General features: G+C 45.6%; 3 protein-coding genes across 3 annotated transcripts; 2 read left to right on the top strand and 1 right to left on the bottom strand.

The window, feature by feature from the left end:
- The first annotated feature begins 8,266 nt into the window (after positions 1-8,266).
- On the top strand, positions 8,267-9,754 carry F4813DRAFT_366296 (uncharacterized protein). Its single transcript, XM_049244014.1, has 3 exons — positions 8,267-8,409; positions 8,464-8,899; positions 8,967-9,754. Exons 2-3 carry the CDS (start codon positions 8,667-8,669, stop codon positions 9,547-9,549), a joined length of 816 nt encoding a protein of 271 aa, XP_049097746.1. The 5' UTR covers positions 8,267-8,409; positions 8,464-8,666; the 3' UTR covers positions 9,550-9,754.
- Positions 9,755-12,463: 2,709 nt separating this feature from the next.
- F4813DRAFT_366293 (ABC-2 type transporter-domain-containing protein) lies at positions 12,464-17,948 on the top strand. Its single transcript, XM_049244013.1, has 2 exons — positions 12,464-15,811; positions 15,863-17,948. Exons 1-2 carry the CDS (start codon positions 12,900-12,902, stop codon positions 17,637-17,639), a joined length of 4,689 nt encoding a protein of 1,562 aa, XP_049097745.1. The 5' UTR covers positions 12,464-12,899; the 3' UTR covers positions 17,640-17,948.
- Positions 17,949-20,289, bottom strand: F4813DRAFT_366289 (uncharacterized protein). The gene is made up of 6 exons (XM_049244012.1): positions 19,659-20,289; positions 19,507-19,599; positions 19,412-19,448; positions 19,286-19,353; positions 18,772-19,172; positions 17,949-18,700 (listed from the first exon to the last, which is right to left on the bottom strand). Exons 1-6 carry the CDS (start codon positions 19,776-19,778, stop codon positions 18,139-18,141), a joined length of 1,281 nt encoding a protein of 426 aa, XP_049097744.1. The 5' UTR covers positions 19,779-20,289; the 3' UTR covers positions 17,949-18,138.
- Between the last annotated feature and the right edge of the window lie 1,020 nt (positions 20,290-21,309).

Raw genomic sequence — 21,309 nt, 5'->3', positions numbered from 1 at the left:
AGAAGAACTGTAAGAGATGAATGATTGCAGGATATGATGGGGACGACGGCATGTCTTTCCCCCCCAGATGGATGCAGTTACATGTATGAACCTAGCAATGCATAGCAGACAGGCAGACATAGTTGGACGATTCCTCTAGAAAAAGAGGACCATGTTGTGCCCTAGGTCCGCTTTAGGGGTATTGCTAGATCCAGGATCCTTCAATTACCATGTCTTGGCCTACATACTCTGTAGTTCGACTAGCTAGGTAGGTACATAGGTATGTAGGTAGGTACCTACATAGGTAGATACTGCATGAATATCTAGGGGGGATCCTAGCCTTGGAAAATTATATGTTCAATGGCATAACTTCCACTCGGAACTTCGGGTCGTGGATCTGAAGCATTAGAGAAAGTTTGTCGATAGTCAATACATACAGACTAGTTAATGTGTAGCTACTAGCCAGTCATCAACGACGAGGAAATGAGCCTAACGTGACGATCAGTCGTATTGCTACATGAGATTTGCCATTCTGCATTAGTTCTGGACTTCTAGAAGAGTTTAGGTATAAGCGGAGAGGATGAGAGTTACACTGGGGATAGCCAAATAAAACAAAACGAGGTCATGCATGATGCCAGATATGTCTTTCGAATAAAAGGAGCATTCAGTACCGTAGAAGAAAAGACACCTTTTTCAGATTTGGCTTAATACATGTATGTTTCCATAGTCGAATATCCCACATAGGCATCGAGGCAGGGAGCTGCTAATACATACCTATCTACCTATGTATGTAAAAAGAGATCCATAGGTTGGGTATGCTTTCATTTGAGCGGAACTATCGCCGAGTTAAAACTCCACTCGAGACCTAGCCTCTCTGCCTCTCTGAAGCTAGCAGCACTAACTGCGCTAGGTACATTAAATGCCTAAAGAGGCACTAGGTGTCTTTGAGAGAGGCAGGAGGGGTGAAGAGGTACCTTATCCAGTACCTTAGGTAACCTTCCAGTTTGTACATATGGGTTTAGGTACCTAACCTATATCCACTATGTACATAGGTAGAGAAACCGTAGGCTGCACAAGGCAGTCCAAGTGGTCCAAGTGGTCCAAGTTCAGTCCACTAGTTCGGCGGAACACATGGAAGGAACCAGGAGGGACCACGTTTGTGTTATTACTCACATACGGCACTCATAAATCAATTATTACTTACCGCACCATACGCTGTTACTACCTGTACATACGTATACCCGCGCCAGTCCGCCTTTAGATCTCAGATCAGATCAGATTAGAGCCTAGGCAACTTGGCCCCGGCAACCTCGAAAAACGGCGATTTCAATTCAATTGATCCTTCTTATGTACGCTAGCATTCCATATTTACACCAAGATCTATAGTTACTAACCTAGGTAATAGGTACTTGGTGATTACAGTTATTGCATCATGATCTTCAAGTTCCAGATTCGTGTTCCAATACCAAAGCATGATGGAATCTTCAGAGCATTTCAACATTCGGCATGAGTTGCCGTTTAATGATGCCATCTCATCAATTATTTCAAATAACTACCCAACTCTAGAAGATTGCTACCCTCTAGAAGATAGCTACCCAGGTATCTACGGTGCTTGAACAACGATGATCAATGCATACGCTACCTACATTTCATCCAAGCAGCCAATATTAATAACAATGCTAATAAGGGACCACAACCGGATTTATTTTATAATATACACCAGCCCACGCAAACCATGCAGTTCCGGATGCCCCTAAATCTTTCCTTTCTTACAACTCCTATCCTCGCAGTGCATACATATATATCCTGCGTGCATGGGATGAACCAGGGATCATTCATATTCTAGGACATCGGTATACTGCATCGGTACTCGATATGTATGTATATGACTCGTCCAATTACATCGATTACACGGCTACTCAGCATCTCACGGTTTTCAGCACGGTCCGGGCGATGCAATTCAGGGGCACTACACCACCGACCACTTGGAGATGTCAGCTCCTTCAGCCCACCATTGAAGAACATACGACCAATTCGTCGTTTCCATTAGTAGTTTCTTGCATTCCTTCAGCTACACATATCTTCGTATTTGGCAAAAGAGCTGTCAAGGATTTATTACTATGATATCAACAAGGTACCATTCCAATCAGCAGAACAGCCCCATGTGTAACAGAGCGCCATTCCGAGAATGTGAGCGTACTACAAAAGTCTCGCTAGGGCTTGCCAATGATCATGGCAAGCTTCCTGGCATATTTAGATCCAGCTGTTACTAAGCCCATGTCATCTCATAAGCCCAGTCCAGCTATGAGAACCGGACCCCATGTTTCATGAAACCGTTTTCAGCAACCTTGTGGCTGACTGTCCTGATAGTTCAACTCCAATTCTGCATAGGTGATACGGTCCGCGAATAGCCCAGCGTTGGTCGATAAACTGTTTATTGAACAATACCTGCTGAATAGTGCCGCTGGCGAGAACTTGTCGATCTAACGGTTGAAACTTGTCTAAAAGTTTTACCTTGCTTACCTATGATTATGAACCGCTGAAGTTATTGAAATTTGGTACGGCATCAATTCCACCCGACGCACTCCTAATAACAGATCCTTGAATAACTAGGTCTGATGCTTCCGCATCAAGTTCACTCCGTCTACATCGTTTCCCATGACTACGGATATACGGACGATGTATTTTGCAACCCTTCAGTACCCTAACCTCCATATCTATCATCAACCCCAAATGGCCCCTAGGGAGACAAATTATTTGATAACTAGGGGCATCTCCACCTGACTCGTGTGTCTCGGTTGACTTTCTAAGCTAATTATGTGCCACTGCGTGGCAGGTTACTTATTTATAGCACCCATACCCTGTTTTTTCAACATCCGGTCTATACGGCTCATTAGCTAGCTGGCTTAGTTTCAACGACACTGACACACGCAATAGCGGATCTGAGCGCGGGTAACACGTAACAGTTAACAATTTGCAGTGGCATAGACGGTTTCCGAATAAATGGAATTGATATGCTACGCATTATAGTCGCTGTTCTACGGGATAATGGATCGATTATTACTGCTGGAGAAAACGCACGGAGGCTTAAATCCTGATCCCATATATGCTACCCAACTGCATCCTAGAACGAAGTGAGCTTGCGCGTTCACGTGCGTTGCCACTAACCTGCATACATGTACTGTAGTCAACCTGCAAGCAATACTCTGTAACGAGAGTAGCGAGGCGTCTAGTCTGCAGGAGGCTATGTGCCTACGTTAGTGTACGCATCGATGATTCTTGGATCATCTAATTTTACTATTGAAAAGGGGCTATCTGATCGCTTGAGTGTTCATTACAACTATACGACTCTATACTTTGACGACCTACTATGATTCACCCTGTTTTAGCTCACCGTCGACGGCTACTATAATTATCCAGCTACTATTTACCGAGTCTATACCGATGCGCGGAATAAGTAGCACAGGAAGGGTTACCAATATAGATGACCGAGAAGTCTGCCAGCATCTTTTACGTCTACTATCACAGCCTATTCATTTCGCGAAACTACCATGTGACCAAGTATCTTCGCTGGGGGTCACGGAGATACAATGCAATACAATACCTACTTATCTACATATGTCTTGGATTGGATGCCTCGCGGTGGGGTAATACATCCTTGTTTTCTCTGCAGCTACTATATACCTTCGAGTCCGATTTGCTGCGCCAAAGCCTGCTCTCTTCTACGTAGCATCCAAGGAGGTGCCCTGCATAAGGCTGGCTGTGCTATGGCGGTATAATTATTCCCGCCAACACAAGAGCTTTTAGAAAAGGATTCAACTTAGGTGTATTTGACTTCAGAGTGCCTGCCGGACAAACACGTTGGCACTCGAGCAGAGATGATGCTAATTTGGTATATGCAGCTTTCTTCCTAGCCAATTTGCTTCTTTGCATATCTAGAGTGTGGCACTAATGTATACTGGATATACCAAACGTGCTGTACCGGCTATCAAAGTTGGCACTCGGCTTGCCTTGCCATTTACATGACACTACGTTTTCCTCCGCTAATTGCTAGACTAAAAACACCATCCAGATTCGAATCCATATCAGTGCTACATCAGGCCTCCATTTTATTACGTTGATGGAGGTTAGGAAAACCTGATAGCAATTGCTGAACCGTAAATTCAAACAGACGGTTGATATAGTTGCCAAGTCGTCGTTTAGCCCCACGTTTCGCGGCTGGCCAACAAATAAGAAAAACCATCGAGTCTTTTTAGCATAAGAATATTCATGATTGGCTCACGGTATGTTTCTTAGATCTGTTAGTTTCTGGGGCCATGCATGCGATTTGGGCGGGTACACGGACGGTAAAAATGTACAATGAGACGCGGGGGCGCTTCTTCGGCAACATACCCGGCCGCGTGATGTCGCAGTCGTCCGCCTACTGTTTCAGTATGCGCGATGATCTTGTCGATTGACTGATCGTTCGGCAAACTAGCGCGGTCATCTGCGCGCTTCCTTCGGCCTCGGCATCAGTTCTTGTTGCCGAGTCCTAGTCGCACGAGCTGCGGCGCGGCCCGGCGCGGTTATCTTTAACCTGCTTAAGGCATGTATCTATAGCGGGTTAGTCGTGTATTTGAGAACTGGGCCTATTATGGGAGTCTACGTGTAGTAAGATATAAAACATTGCTATGCGAATGTGACGATGAGGCCGAAAATTAGGGCCATGAGTTGTCATGCAGGAGCTCTAAGCCAACTACAAGCTAAACTACTTCCTACGTCCAACTGCTATTTAATTCAGGGTATTCAGGGTATTCAGGGTCAAGAAGCTTGCAACTAGGCGATTACTATGCTTCCGTCCCAGCATAGCCAACACGCCCCCATAAAAAGTATAGGGATCCTCTTTACGCATCCTTTTCCGCGGCTACGCCCTAAACCTCGATTGTTATAGTCCTTTTCTTTAGTTATAGAATAGTGGTGTCCCGAACCAGTAGAATGCTACCTTAGGTACCTGCACGTAGGGTTGATATAGATGTTTCCCAAAAGTAACACATGGGCTTAAATGTTTCAAGCCCACCTAAAACCAAGTTATACCCAGGAACTGCTTTCTTTAGGCGCATCAGTAGTCCTCTTCACCGCATGTCCCCGTTCCTGGATCCCTCGGTGGACTGCATGGTTGCATCTTAGGCCTGCAGAGTTATCCTCCAACTTTTATCGGGTTCCTGTATTGGTATTGCCAATGATAGAGTTACTTCGGTATTTTGATAATTGGCTGCACTGCAGAAATGTTTGGCAGTTGGGGGTAAATTTGGCTCCATTTCTGGCTGCATTTAATCCTAAAACGTCTATAGAGGAAAGGCCCCAACGACCTGGGCCGGTGGTTACCCGTCTTCGTCTCAGGGACGCGGCTAGAAGGTATCCATTCATATGTCCGTGCACGTCTATAAGTCAAAATATCGTACGAGAATAGGACCTGTGCATAAGATCAACCAATATCTATAGCGCGTTGCTATACCCTCTAATATTATGCCCACAACCCCATGACATTTGAAACTTATGAAGGGGGGGCGGGTTCTCACCCGTATAGAAGAGCACATGAGCTTGGTATGTGAACGAAGGGCGAATTGAGCAGGATATTTTGGAATCAGACGCAGGTTTCGAATATAGTCCGCTATAGCATATGCGTTATACCTGATTCATTTTACTATACATCTTACACGGGGTATTCATATACAAAAAGTCCGGGATCGGAGTCGGACGGGCGTAGCTATCCTCGGGGAGCTACACCTTGGGCATTATCTGCTTCTCGGAGTAGCGGAGGTGCGTCTGCTCAAAAAGGAATTGTGAATATTAGTGTTATGAGATGTTTGGCCCAGTGCTATCCCTCGCGGTGATTATCGTAGCACGTAGAGTAAAGGTTTGATGACCCAGGGGGTTGTGCCTTCTTACTCGAATACTTCATCGCTATGCTCACGATGTTCAAAATTTAATGAAACAAAACTAGTGCCTCTCTTTTTAAATATAATACATATAACTAACCTATATACTTGCTGAATTAGTAAGGGGTGAGTGAGGTTTATATTAAGCACATAAAGTAAATGGTGGATCCTAACTTCTTGAGAGGTAAATCGAGTATCTAGTGTTCAATGAGTGTTGTTATTATTATGCGCAAGCTTAAGTGAAGTTCCAGGTCGAGTACTTGGAAGCTCATCTCATGTCTAACTAGCTAGCTTACCTATAAAATCTTAGATATTTTGAAGTAGAGTGTGACATCGCTTTCTCCGAGGATATTAAATAATGGGCATGTATATATAGCTATGAAGGCTTCAAGGGCACTAGTCCCGTCTTATAGTATTGTAGGGTTGGAAGATACTAGGTATCACAACGTGGACCTTAAAGGCGTGGACATAACTTCGTTATTCCATGAGGAGCTCTAAGCCTATAATAGGGAAGCCAGTGGCATGCATTAGGTTAAGTACTAAGGATGTCTTTTATCCTAGATGTCTCAACTATAATCCTACTAGGTTTTTGGATATTGGCCACCGGTCAAGTGACTACAGAGTCCTTAAGGCGACAAAAGGCTTGGATCTTAATCAATCCAGGAACTATCGCACGGCAATGATTTACCTAGTTATGACATGTTAGCTCTTGACCGCCTGAGCATCCTTGATGGGGTAGATAAGTTCTCGTTGTCTTATAGTTCACTACTAGGTTAATGCTTCTAACAAAGGGGGGCTTGTTGGGGATAACTACGGAATTTAGTCTTTTACTTAATCAGTCACACCTATTACTATTACTATAATTATAAGATATCAGTGCCCAAGGTACAGGTGATTATAATACAGTGAGTGTGTTGTAATGATGCTCCTAGCATATGGCGAGACCTAAATTTCTCGGCCACAGCGTATCAATACTCCATGAGAACTGTAACAGAATTGTTAACACGCTAGCAACCGTGTAGATAATTCCATACTTAGTTAATCCGGATTTACTCTAGACCAACTTTTAAAAAGCCATAGAGTATATTTGGTATTGACGGGTACTTTTAAGTAATGTGGCCGAAGAGTTCAGGTGTATATCCTACCACAGTAGCGGTTAAGCTCATGCGTTGGGCTAGGTAGTTTTTTGTTTCCAAGTAAGCGTATATCTAGGTGCTTAGCCACTATGGCATATGACCAAATTATAATTCAGCACAGTAGGGCTCAAACTTAAAATTCACAGAGGTTGATGTGGTGACTACAGTCGTACACCTTACTGTCAGGCCATGCGTCTGTTATTAGCTATGCATGTTGGAATGACTTTATGATGTAGCTAGAACTTAGTTGCCACTGTCATCTTGATTAATATAATACTTCAGATATATATCTGCAAACTATTCCTTCTATGATATTGGACAGTTCTTGTATCTAATGATATCCAACTCGTTGACGAGATTAAAGGGTATAAAGGAAGACTAAATCTTTTTGTTGTTAATAATACCAAGAGAGAAGAGGTAATTTAGGAATAATCGAGCTCGTCACCTGTCCTACAACACAATCATGTCTTAGTTGCCGAATTGTTAGGTATTAGATAGAAGATGCTATACTGTTTGGAAGCACAATATTTTAAAGAGATATCTATACGATTTTATTTAATATTAAACGGATATAAGAAGTGATCGGATAACATTGACAGCTGTGCAAGGTCTATCGCAAGGCTGACAAACTAGGGTTACCCGCAACCTGAACTCCTTATTCCTAGCTACGCGGTTGAGCACGATAGGTCCGGATTATATAATTTGCAGGAAAAGGCTCGTGAATATAGCGAGCTAACTAGTGGTTAATGAACTCTTACACCGTAACTGATTGATTCTCCGCCTCTTAGAATTGTAAGGAAGAAGGTACCGTAGTATATATGTCGGTGCGTTATTTAGACAATAAACAGGATCCCGCCCCTTATATATACGATGCAACAATGCAGCAGTAGAATATAAACTCGCCAGTTGCTAATAGTTCTCGCTGGCAGGAAGCTTGTTTTGACTTATAGACACTCAAGCGTATAAATAGTTGATGGCTACCTTAATTGACTTATAACAGTTCCGCGATGACTTACCATCAGCACGCGAGAGCCAAGATCCTTCCTATTGACGCTGCCAAGCACCAGCTTTCGACTGTACTACATAGTAGTACTGCGCCGACCTGAGCCAAGAGAAGTAGGTAAGCTGATATAACGCGACAATCGGCACGCAATCTGCCGGAAGGAATATCGATACGGATATTTGGTTCTATGATTGGTCTATTCATAGCGGAAAGTTTCAGCCACACGGCGTAGAAGCCAGACGATGGCAACCTGTCATTCACGCACAAGACTTGAATGATTCGTAATAGAAGGTCGTATATTTAACTAGCACTTTCTCATGAAATCATTATTGTCCTACTAGAATGAATTAGGTTAAGGATATGAGAATACTGAGTATAAGACTTCCAAGCCTCGAAGGCATTAGTGTACGCTGATGATCCTTACTAGCAGGTCCACATACAATCAAACAGGGGTGATATTTTGGCTTTTCTGGCTGGCTATATATACGACGAGTTACAGAGTGGATACGAATGAATCTCAGGGCATTCCTTCGTTTTAGATTTTCGCCGGCATAGGATTTAATATGAATTCTCTTCCCTTTACATCTTTATCTACGATATGTATGTCATATAATCTAGAGCAGCTTCGCGATGTTGACTTCTCTAGCGATCCCGACGTCCTGCGTCACTGACATATGGGTAACTTCATCCGGGACTAATACGGGGGTTTTTCTCGGCAACCCGTTTGATTCGAGCTGCTGGCCCGGTAGTAGGGACTTATCGACGACGATCTCGCCTGCATTCTGTCCGGTCGGATATACCAGCGCATGCAATGCTTCTCCATCAAATGATGACAGCGAGACGGTATGGGCGTGCTGTCCAACGTAAGTTACACTTATACGCATTATACCAATGCCGCACACGCCATTTCACGCAACTAATTGCGCACAGAGGATTTTCCTGTGACCCCGGCTTCTACTCTTGCATTTCGGGTGGTCAGACAAGCAAGACTTACATTGTGACCGATACCGATCGCGCCGGAAACACACTCACATCGCAGCTTGTGACGAACGGTGGCGTGAATGCGCATTCCATCAGAGTCGCATTTCACTCCTCCGACATCTTCGCCACAGCTACTCCCACACCCTCTTCCGTCTCGTCGCCAATTCCTGTGTCAACTTCGCCCAGTGATTCCAACGGCTCAGATTCCGACGACCCAGATTCCGACGGATTATCGGCGGGAGCTAAGATCGGCATAGGAATTGGTGTCGGTCTTGGTGGTATGATATTGTTCTTAGTACTTGGCTGGCTGGCATGGCGAAGATACAGAAACAAACGACTAGTTAGCGAACAGGAAGGCTCTGCTTACCAACCGTATATAGCGCCTGGACAGCACCAGACTCGTCCGGGAACCGTAGCGACAAAAATGAGCATGATGGACAACACTTCCGGTGTACACGAACTAGGCACGAAAACGTATATTGAACTTCCCGCGGAGGTACCGGCCGGCAGTCCAGATAGGAGAGATGGATGATACTCTAGGACCTTTCTTTTTTTCGTTTAATCTTGTGCATAGCGATTGAAACCTCACATCAGTCGATGATTTTCTATGGTCAAACGGGTTATTGTACAAGGGTAGATACTGGCTTAAAATGTACATTTCAAACAGCTCAGGTTATAATGGCCAAAGACCCTAACAGTTCAGCAGGTCCGTTAATAAATATAAACTTCTCATTAAGCTTCTCACGGACTTATTACCAAATTTATGAATTTATGTCTTAAAGTCTGAAGGCTTGTATCTAGAGACTCAAACTGATAGTGGTGTTAATCCCACCGCAAGTTGATCTTGTAGGTGTGAAACTAACTGGCAAGCTCTTTATAAATTAAAATACTATAATAGGTAACTTTAAGGTTTCGCTACCGTTCATGCTGTTGGTCTCAAGTCAGGACCAGGATGGCACCAGATCTGTCTGACGATAAGAAACATGATAACCATAACTTGACCGCAAGCATAAGATATTATTTTAAAGCATTTGTTTTTAAGCCCCTGAAATTCTGCCCTTAAACAAACGAATGAACTGCGCAGTAACTGATAGAATTCAACATCCCACCCCTTCTTCGCACGTATCACAATGATACATGTATTAATTTGAAATTACTCATATCACATTGTTAAAATTATTGTTTATGAAGTGAGCGGTTTTTCGGAGACATGAGACGTTTACGCAAGTGTACGTGCCGCTTAGTTACATTATCAAGGAGGATTGTTCGGCTCTGCAAACGTATCAGTTAATTGGAGACGAAGTCACACAATGGGGGGAGCAAGCTCCGAGAGAACAGTCCTCTCGGTAGTCCGTAATGAAGACTACTTAATTGCAGTTAAGATTCTATTGTAAATGATGGTTGGTTAACGGTTATTATAATCAACAACAGGCAGACAAAACTTAAATCCTTTATCGCATGAAGCTACGCGAGGAAGTCATCGGATGGCTATTTCAGCAAGGTACAGATCCGAAATCGAAGGATTATGCCGTTTACTCTTCGCTACGTTATACCACTCTGGATAGCGTTCAGTTATTACCTACCTATATAAGTAATCACTTTCAAAGGATGTCAGCGTTGGATCATCTGATCACCACTTCTCGATGCTAGTACTAACAGCAGCTTGAAATGAGTGCTGAGAGTTGGCGGCATTTCCTCTAAGAAGACATATGTTGATGTTAGCTCGGACAACCTTATGGTGGCTAAAGATACAACGTAGCGGTGTTATAACCTTGTATAGTATTAAAACAACGTACTTATTAAGCAATTAAAAAAAGGCTTAACATCATGGAAAATTCGGGTTAAAAGACAATGATTGGGGTTTGCTTGAAAATATAAATGACAAGGCTTAAAAGAAACAATAGACTTAATAAAAATCAATATTAATATCTAAGTTATTTAAGTGATAGATTAATAGCTGCCCATCCATAAAGTTATAATTGACATTTATTTTTTAAAAGGTACTTAGCGGTTTTATAGAAGCTGTAGGCTGGCATATCGCCGTAATGAGTTAGCAAATATACTTGTTATTTTCAACATGCGATGTTTATAAAAAGCTAACCCATAATGAAGCCTTGCAATTTACACCATTAGGTACCTCTTAGCCTCATCTTAAGATAGGACTGGCTTACACGCAATCATCCCATTAGTATATAAGATATTGTGTAACCGGACTGCCCTGTGGGAGAGCCGATGGTGGGTGTGTTACGCCGGACTCTGAAATGCTTCCAGGTGTTTAAGGCTATGGACATCAAAGCTAATCCTACTTCTTCCCGCGCAGATTAACGGCAATCCCACCAAACGGTTGTATTCATCTATTCAATAATCTTAAACATGACATTGACATATTCGGTATCTTCTTCAAACGACCTCTAATTTGACAATTTCCTATGGTTACTTTTGGGGAAAAGCATCATCATCCGGTCTCAGGTCATCCTTACATTACACATAGGACTTGCTAATTTGGAGATAGCCCTCTATATCTTTAAAACACTACTAGCACGTGCAAATATAGTACTTCATATTGAGTCCGATTCGGAACTTATAACTAGGCTTCAAGTCATCCTTCGAACGTTCTTCCTCCTATCTGGATATCTGGTTCCGGCCTGGTTTTTGCGTGCCAGTTACTAGCAACCCGGTCATCGGACACAGTTAGGAACTTCATTACATTCCCGCTCCTTAATATTTCGTGTACCGCTGCACATTCTTTTTGCACGGAACAAGCCGGGAGACCCGTCTCTGTCAAATTATCCTCGCTACCAACCGTTCGGAACGCACCATGAGCAAACATATCGAGCGTCGAATTCTTCTCGGAGACATTGCAAACCGTTTGGTCTTCTCTGAACTGATAATATGAAGGTTTACAATCATATCTGACGTATAACTTAGATCGCTGAGTGAAAGCGTTGGCGAGATAGTTACATCTGCACGAAGTTTTGCATTGGTTGAACTAGCATTGTATCTTATAAAAAAAGCACAACAAGGAGACATAAGAAACAAATTTTGGTACATAAAGGCGTTTGATCGGAACCAACTTCCGAATGCAAATCGCTTGAGTCAATTGGCTTAACCTACATGATTCGACATTATTAATGGGGAGATGTTCTACATACAATCGCCCAAAGCTTCTAGCCTTTTAGTGGCTGCATGTATTGATCGATCTGTAGCTGACAAACGTGACGTTTTGGTTGAAAGACCAGAAAGACCCGATCGGATGGACATCCTTACCTACCTACCTTAGGTACCTATGGATGTACCTAAGGTAGGTATACTTACCTACCTCTAGTGCAGCCAACGATTGCAGCTTTATAAGTGCATGAATCGGCTAGCGTAAGGCCTACGAATTCTATGTCATCATCCACCCCACCGGGGACCCACAAGAGGCTTGACGCCTTTGACGCCTTCGATTTTTTACACCAAAAGAAGACTTATCAGAACTACTAACCTAGCATTTACGCACCCAGTCCAAGCCTACAGATCGCGCTTGCCCGACTTCTATGCAGTAGTCAATGACATTAGTATATGTATTTTTCTTTTTAGTCTTACAAACCCATCTCGTTCATTTCTAGAGTCCGAACTCCGATCCTCATTCTCAGGGTCCCCGGGTTCCGACATGTGGCTATCTTCTTTATTGTTCCTACTGGCTCTGGCTTCTATGATGATGTATTGTTTTATGTCTCACTTGTTTCCTTTTAGAAGCTAGATATCTTAGACACCCTCAACACCTATGATGTGGTTATTCTAGATTTTACTTCATTCTTATTGATTAAAACCCAGACGTGTCTAAGCCAGGTCTTTCTCTTCTTTTCGGGTGTGTAGAGCCCTTTCTCTACCTAAGTCACAATGTACGGCGATAGACCTACTCCAGCAGATACAGATGTTCCTGGAGGGTACCCTGAGACCCCAGCCTCCATTCAAGCCAAACGTCTCTCGACTATTAGCCGAGAGTTTTCACATGCCGCCAACCAGGAAAGCAGTACCGACGCGTTTCCATGGGCACAACGCGGTGATGTGAATTATACCAATGTCGATGGTGCTGGTTGGAATGCTAGACCGAGTGATCCTAGTCCATCCTCTTCTAAGCGCACTATTACAGCACCTCAAAATCAACTAGCCCCTGGCGAAGTATCGTCTGATGAGTCTGAGAAAACTGAGGTAGAACCTCGCTTCGAACCTATCAAGTCGACGGCGGAACAACCAAAACTCGAACGCAGAGATAGTGAAGCTAAAACCGAAGATGATCTGTTCCGTGCCCTCTCGCGGCGTCGTAGCCTTACATCAAACGCTGAGTCGCAAGGAGAGAACGACGAAATTGAGCGATTGATGTCGCGTATGTTTGGCCAAGCTCGACAACAGAATAGCGAAGAAGAAAAGACAAGGCATGCGGGTGTCATCTTCCGGAATCTTACAGTCAAGGGCGTTGGCCTTGGGGCCAGCTTACAGCCTACGGTAGGCGATATCTTCCTCGACCTACCACGATTCTTATGGAATCTGGTGACTAAAGGACCCAAAGCCGCCGCCGGAAAGCCACCCGTAAGAGAGCTCATCAGTAACTTCAATGGCTGTGTCCGACCTGGAGAAATATTACTTGTCCTTGGTAGACCGGGATCCGGCTGCACGACGTTCTTGAAAACTTTCTGCAACCAGCGAGCAGGTTTCGAAGACGTTTTAGGCGATGTAACTTACGGCGGCACAGATGCGAAGCGCATGGCTAAGGATTTCAGGGGTGAAATCATTTACAATCCAGAAGATGACTTACATTATGCCACACTGACAGTCAAGCATACCCTCACATTCGCTCTCCGGACTCGTACCCCTGGAAAAGAATCGCGAATGGAAGGCGAAAGTAAAGAAGACTACGTAAGGGAATTTCTCAGAGTGGCCGCAAAACTGCTTTGGATTGAGCATACAATGGATACCAAGGTCGGAAATGAGTATATTAGGGGCGTTTCTGGTGGAGAGCGCAAGCGAGTCAGTATTGCCGAGGCACTCATCACTCGGGCCAGTGTTCAAGGCTGGGACAACTCGAGTAAGGGACTGGATGCATCGACCGCTGTCGAATATGTCCAGTCATTGCGAGCACTTACGAACATGGCCCAGGTTTCTACTGCCGTTTCGCTGTACCAAGCTGGCGAATCTTTATACAACCTTGTCGACAAAGTTCTGTTGATCGACAATGGCCAATGCTTGTACTATGGACCCTCCGACAGCGCCAAACAGTATTTCTTGGATCTCGGGTTTGACTGTCCTGATCGGTGGACCACGGCCGATTTTCTTACGTCTGTTACTGACCCCCACGAGCGCAGTGTCAGGTCGGGATGGGAGGATCGAATTCCACGATCAGCCCAAAAATTCGCCGATATTTTCAGGAAAAGTGAAGCTTACCGGCGTAACCTTGATGATATCCAGGATTATGAATCTCATCTCGAAGAGCAGCAGCTTGCCCGGGCCGAGAATACGTCAGAAAAGAACGAAAAAAAGAATTACACTATATCATTTCCTCAACAAGTGATTGCACTCACCAAACGTCAAGCTCTAATTATGCTGGGAGATAAGGCGTCCCTTATAGGAAAATGGGGCGGCATAATCTTCCAAAGTCTTATAGTGGGAAGTTTGTTCTACAAACTCCCACCTACAGCAGCAGGTGCCTTTACGCGAGGCGGTGTCTTGTTCTTTATCTTGATGTTCAACGCGTTAATGGCGCTTGCTGAACAGACTGCGGCATTCGAATCTAAACCTATCTTGCTCAAGCACAAGAACTTTTCTTTCTATCGGCCTTCCGCCTACGCCTTGGCGCAAACCGTCGTGGACATACCCCTAGTCTTCATTCAGGTATTTCTATTCGATATCATTATCTACTGGATGGCAGGCCTCTCTGCCACCCCATCCCAATTCTTCATATCGCTATTGATTCTCTGGATCATTACAATGACGACTTACGCCTTCTTCCGCGCGATTTCCGCACTTTTCAAGACCTTGGACGATGCCACCAAGGTGACCGGTGTCGCAATTCAGGTCATCATTGTTTATACCGGATACCTAATCCCGCCTTCGTCGATGCACCCATGGTTTAGTTGGTTACGCTGGGTTAATTGGCTCCAGTACGGGTTCGAGTGTCTCATGTCCAATGAGTTCTACAACCTACAGCTGGATTGTGTAGTCCCATTCCTCGTCCCTAATGGTGTCCCTGGTGTTGAACCACAATACCAATCATGCACATTAGCAGGTTCCAGGCCTGGAGAGGTGATTGTTAATGGAGGAGATTATATCCAAGCGTCTTTTAACTACTCGCGCGGCCATCTTTGGCGGAACTTCGGTTTCTTGTGGGCTTTCTTCGGTTTCTTCCTTGCTATAGCAATGATAGGCATGGAGAGAATGAAACCTAACGCTGGAGGCGCTGCCGTGACGGTCTTCAAGCGTGGACAGGTCCCAAAGAGTCTCCAAAAGTCTATTGAGACCGGAGGTCGTAAAGGTAATAAAGGTGATGAGGAAGCCGCAAGTTCTAGGGAGAAAGCTACCATCTCCGAAGAAGCCTCTGCAGCACAAGAAAGACGAGATGAAGAGGCCATGCAGACAGTCGCCAAGAACGAGACTATATTTACGTTTCAAAATGTCAACTATACGATTCCTTTCCAAGGCGGCGAGAGAAAGCTACTGCACAATGTCCAGGGTTTTGTCAGGCCCGGGAAATTGACAGCCCTTATGGGAGCTTCTGGAGCTGGAAAAACGACGTTGCTAAATACTTTGGCTCAGAGGTGAGAATACTCTGACTTCTAAGGGAAATGCGTACTAAATTATTTTTCTAGGATTACATTTGGTGTCGTAACAGGAGACTTCTTAGTCGACGGAAGACCCCTTCCAAAATCATTCCAGAGGGCCACGGGGTTTGCGGAGCAGCTTGACATCCACGAGCCAACTGCAACCGTACGCGAAGCCCTACAGTTTTCTGCGCTTCTTCGTCAACCGAAGGAAGTATCAACAAAGGAGAAGTATGCTTATTGCGAAACGATCATCGAACTGCTTGAGATGCATGATATCGCCGGAGCAACAATAGGAATGGTCGGCGAGGGCCTTAACGCAGAACAGCGCAAAAGACTTACCATTGGTGTTGAACTTGCATCAAAGCCAGAGCTGCTGATGTTCCTAGACGAGCCTACGTCTGGTCTCGATTCGGGGGCAGCATTCAATATCATTAGATTTTTGCGCAAGTTGGCTGATGCTGGCCAGGCTATTTTGTGTACTATTCACCAGCCTTCGGCCGTGCTTTTCGAAAATTTTGACGAGTTAATCTTGCTCAAATCCGGAGGCCGCGTGGCGTACGCAGGCGAGCTCGGAAAGGACAGTCAGCAGTTGATCAAATATTTTGAGTCTAACGGTGGCCCGAAATGCCCCCCCGATGCAAACCCAGCTGAGTGGATGCTGGAGGCTATCGGAGCTGGAAATCCGGATTACGCAGGCCAAGACTGGGGCGACACCTGGTTACAATCTAAAAACTTCGAGGACCAGTCAAAGGAGATATCTGAGATGAATGAGAAGCGCCGGAATGTCCAACATTCGAAGAATATCCAAGATGATCGCGAATATGCTATGCCTCTATGGACCCAGACAACAGCAGTCGTCAAGCGTTCCTTCGTTGCCTATTGGAGGTCGCCAAATTATATCATGGGCAAGATGATTCTGCATATATTCACTGGTCTTTTCAATACCTTCACATTCTGGCGTCTAGGCGATGCTAGCATCGATATGCAATCCCGCTTATTTTCAATCTTCATGACCCTTACGATTTCACCCCCACTGATTCAGCAGCTTCAGCCCGTCTTTCTCAACTCACGAAATATTTTTCAATCTCGCGAGAACAACGCAAAGATTTACTCGTGGTTTGCATGGACCACGGCCGCAGTACTGGCGGAAATACCTTATGCTATTGTGGGAGGTGCCATCTACTTCAACTGCTGGTGGTGGGGATTGATGGGCTATAAAATGACTGGTTTCCCATCTGGATTTACCTTCCTGTGCGTGGTGATTTTCGAGCTGTACTACGTCAGCTTCGGCCAGGCCATTGCGGCCTTCAGTCCTAACCAGCTGCTAGCAAGTCTGTTCGTCCCCCTCTTCTTCCTTTTCGTCGTGGCCTTCTGTGGCGTGGCCGTGCCGCCGGCCTCGCTCCCATATTTCTGGCAGAAGTGGATGTATCCGCTCACCCCCTTCCACTACCTATTGGAAGCTTTCGTTGGTATAGCTATCCACGATAAACCTGTTACGTGTAAACCGACCGAGCTCGCGCGTTTCCGCCCTCCTCCTGACATGAGCTGTGAATCGTACACCGAGAATTATTCTGCGCACGCGAGTGGAATATTGCAGAGCGTCTCGAATGATGGTCTCTGCGAATACTGTCAATACAAGAACGGGGACGAGTTCGGAACACAGTTCAGCGTCTACTACAGCAATATCTGGCGCGACTTCGGCATCGTCTGGGCTTACATCTTGTTCAATTACGCTGTGGTATACTTTGCTACGTATCTAAGGTTCAGGGGCAAGAATCCCTTCAGCGGGATCCTGGCGAAGAGGAAGCAGAGGAAAGCGTAAAAGTAAAAGAAGCATAGTGCAGTGGTCACGATAGGGCTCTCTATGGTCTGGGTTAGACTGTGAGGTCGTCCACGCGTGTTTGTATTATTCGAGTAATAGGGGCTAGGCCTGGTTTAAAAAGTTAGGGATGTTGCATAGGGTTGGGAATGGCCGACATAGAGACTATGAATAGGGTAATAGACATAATTGTATCGATTATTTTGCATGCTTACCTCTATATTGAGGTGATTGTGTTGTCGAAGAATATTATTTCATGTACCCAAACAATATAATGAAAGGTCTGGAAGAGGGTAGAATCTGAAAACTGAGTACTAACTTTGCCAGTGATGAGACATTCGCTATGGACACCTTTATAGCCTTATACGGAGGTATATTAGAGAGTCCACGTATATCAGACTCATTAAACAGTAAATTTAAGGGTATCATCAAAACAACAATGCGGCTAACGTTTATCCCCATCCTAGAACCCAGACTTCCCTCAAGCCATTGGTTAGTTCCTCTACTGAGACACTATTTTCTTTGTTTTAATATTGTCACCTTTCCCAATGCTATTTTCACACTCCACGGCGACCAGCTTTAAACGGTCGCATTCGCGTTTAAACCCGCGGCGTCCCTCAGACTGGACCTGGGACCCGCTGTAGGCCTCCGCGCCCTTGTCCGTATCTTTATCGTCTTCGGCCATGTTCATATTCGCCGGGACGACCCTGTTCAGCACGAAGTCGTCGCGGTAATGGCGGTCGTAGGTCTTGCTGTCCTGGCGGCCGTGCTCCAGGGACGAAAGCTGCAGGTCGAAATGCGGGGACGAGGTCGAGGAGGCGGAGGAGAGGCGGCGGTGTTGGTGCGTTACGTGGACTTCTTGCGTGATGAAGATGTTGTTGAGGAGGGCGTGGGTGAGGGCGGGCCAGAAGGTGGGGATGGATGCGCATATGCTGGCTAGGTCGACTTCGAGGGCGGCGAGGATGATGCTCTTGGGCCCGTACCAGGTCGGGTCTAGGACGGGGTACGTCCCGGCTTTGTTGGCGACGATGGTCTGGAGACGCCATATGCTGAGGAGGTTTACGCTGTTTGGGTGCTTGTGTTAGTGAGCTGGACTCGGGTGGTAGGTAACTGGCATCCGACGAGATGAACTTACACAAGGCCCAGAACCAAGAGAATCCCGATGCCCAGCCGCTGCTTCCACGCCGTCGACTTCCGGAAGTACAGCGGGACGGAAATAGCCAGCACCAAGGCATCCAGAACGGCATTCGACCCCGTGTGGCCGGCAAACATGCCGGCTATCTCCTCGGGGACCTTGGAGCCGAAGCCGTAGCAGTGGGCCGGCGAGTTCCAGTTCCAGAACCCGGAGACGGGGAAGCAGGGAAACAGGGCGCAGAAGGAGAAGCCGGTGCCCCAGGTCCCGGCGACGGCGAGCCCGATCCAGCAGACGGTTCGCGCGCGGGACCCGGCCTCGAAGATCCGGAGGTACTGCGATAGGAGACACAGCTTTACGAGGGTGGCTGAGATGGTGTATGTTGCTAGGCAGACGTAGAATTTCTGCGAGGGGGGGGAAGGGGGTGTTAGTACGGAGTGGAGGTGGCGTATAAGGGGGGATGGGTGGTATGGTGGTGGTATGGTGGTGGTATGGTTAGAGAGAAGCAAATACTTGCCTTTTGGAACGCGACTATTTTGTCGTATCCGATTGTTATGATGTGCTCGCCGAACCCATCGTTCAGCGCTGGGGTTCTAGTTAGCTGGCAGTTCTTCCTGGGTACGAGTGAAAGGAGGCGTCTTACAAAGACACAAGAATATCGAGCCAACGGTAGCTGATATCTATGCTCGACAGTTAATTTAATATCCACTCGGAGAATCGTTTAAGCAAGTGGCTTACCCTGAAGAGCACCACGAATAGATCGTCCCAGCCTAAACACCGTAGCTTGATGCGTGTGTATATTCTAAGTATCACGCAGATATAGGAGACGACCTGCGTTGACGTGGTTAGCGAGCAGCTGGTGTAGCGTTGCTTCGATGTGCAATCCTCACCATAAAAGGAATTATCAAGCCATAGACGGCAGCTCGGTGATTGAGCAGCGGTCTCGGTTCGTGAGAATTATCATACGCTGTCATGAGGCGGACGAGCTCCGCAGTATTGTCAGTTGACATATTCGAGCCGTCGATGAGCTCTCCATGTATATATCAGAGGTAGCAACCATTAATGCTCAACACGGCTTACCCTCTCATCACCTCGTCATCATCATCATCTTCATCATCGTCGTCGTGACTACGTACGTGTCGGGAATTGTCAAAAACAGCGGCCTTAGGCCGGCCTCGTCTCCAGCGCGAGCGAAGTTCCGGGCCACCCGTTTGTTTTAAGCCGAAGGATCGCTGCTGCGCCGTGTTTACGCTCGCTCACGCACTCACTCGCTCGCTCACATTACTACATACATGCTCATACATAACCTAGAAATATAGCCGGTTCTCTCCCCGGCGAAGTCCCCCTTTGCGTCTAACCGCATCTCGAATAGCCAATCCTTAAAGATAAGAAGTGTGGATGATACGCATGGCGTATTTCTGGTCCTCGGGTCTTCCGACATTGGTCCGGAGGCTTGATACACACATACATACAATAAAGATGGCAGGATAATAGTTCACTAACTATGCACATACACTAGCGACCCCTGTCTATACCTACGTATGGGGGCGGATCGCGGTTCTACTATATGTATATAATCCATGCTGACTGAAACCCTGGGCAAGACTCCGGGGCTCGACGATAATATTAATTGGCCTAATTGGAGGGTTATACTACATAGTACATACAATACGTGAGAATTTGTTTAGTTAGGTACCTAATGGATGCGGTGCGGTAGTACTGCGTGCGCACTTGGAAGCGGTGCAGCATTCGAGAAGTATCCGGCTTATTTTAAATTGTTATTATTATTATTATTATTATTATTATTATTGCAGGTTGTGATAGGAAGGGTATGCTGCTGCGGGAGAATATAGATAGGATCGGGACTTATATATGCATAATGCAAGTTGTTATGTAGACAGATGAAGTATAATAACGCTGTCTACAGACTACACTAGGTTAATACATAGACCTCATCACTAACACGAGAATGTACCTAATATATATATATACCCTGTTGCGTCTTTCAACCAAACTACGTCGATGTATGTTTATCCAAGGGTCCAAGTATGTATCAGCAAGGCTACGTACGAGACTACCTAACGTATCAAAACAACGATACCCTGAAACTGTTTTCTTTGTTATACGTTAGTTATACCAAGCATAGGTAGTTACCTATTCATAATAAACAGCTTCCAAGTTATTCCAAACCTGACATCAAGTTAATACCATGTAATAATTCAGCCCCCAGTCGGGCAAGCCGAACCACCACATTGGCATATACGACATATCTGCAGCAGATCCGTTCCATTTAGAGTTATCGGTATTCTGCGTACGACGCGTCTGCAGGATGCAACGCCGCTGTGCAGACGGGCTACCATCGCTCTGGTTCGGTCGAGTTAAAACATGGCGAATGGTCGAGTAGAGCACATCACCACACACCACACGCCACACGCCACACCACCGCATGTATTTCTCCATCGGGCCTTTACGTTGCTTTGTGATACTATATTATGTAGGTTAGGTACCTATGATATGATAATCCTCCCATCCCACAGCGAG

The sequence above is a fragment of the Daldinia decipiens genome (genome assembly GCF_022478715.1).
Source record: "Daldinia decipiens strain CBS 113046 unplaced genomic scaffold F4813scaffold_27, whole genome shotgun sequence".
Taxonomy (NCBI): Eukaryota; Fungi; Ascomycota; class Sordariomycetes; order Xylariales; family Hypoxylaceae; genus Daldinia; species Daldinia decipiens.
This window is presented reverse-complemented; position numbering and strand designations above follow the sequence as displayed.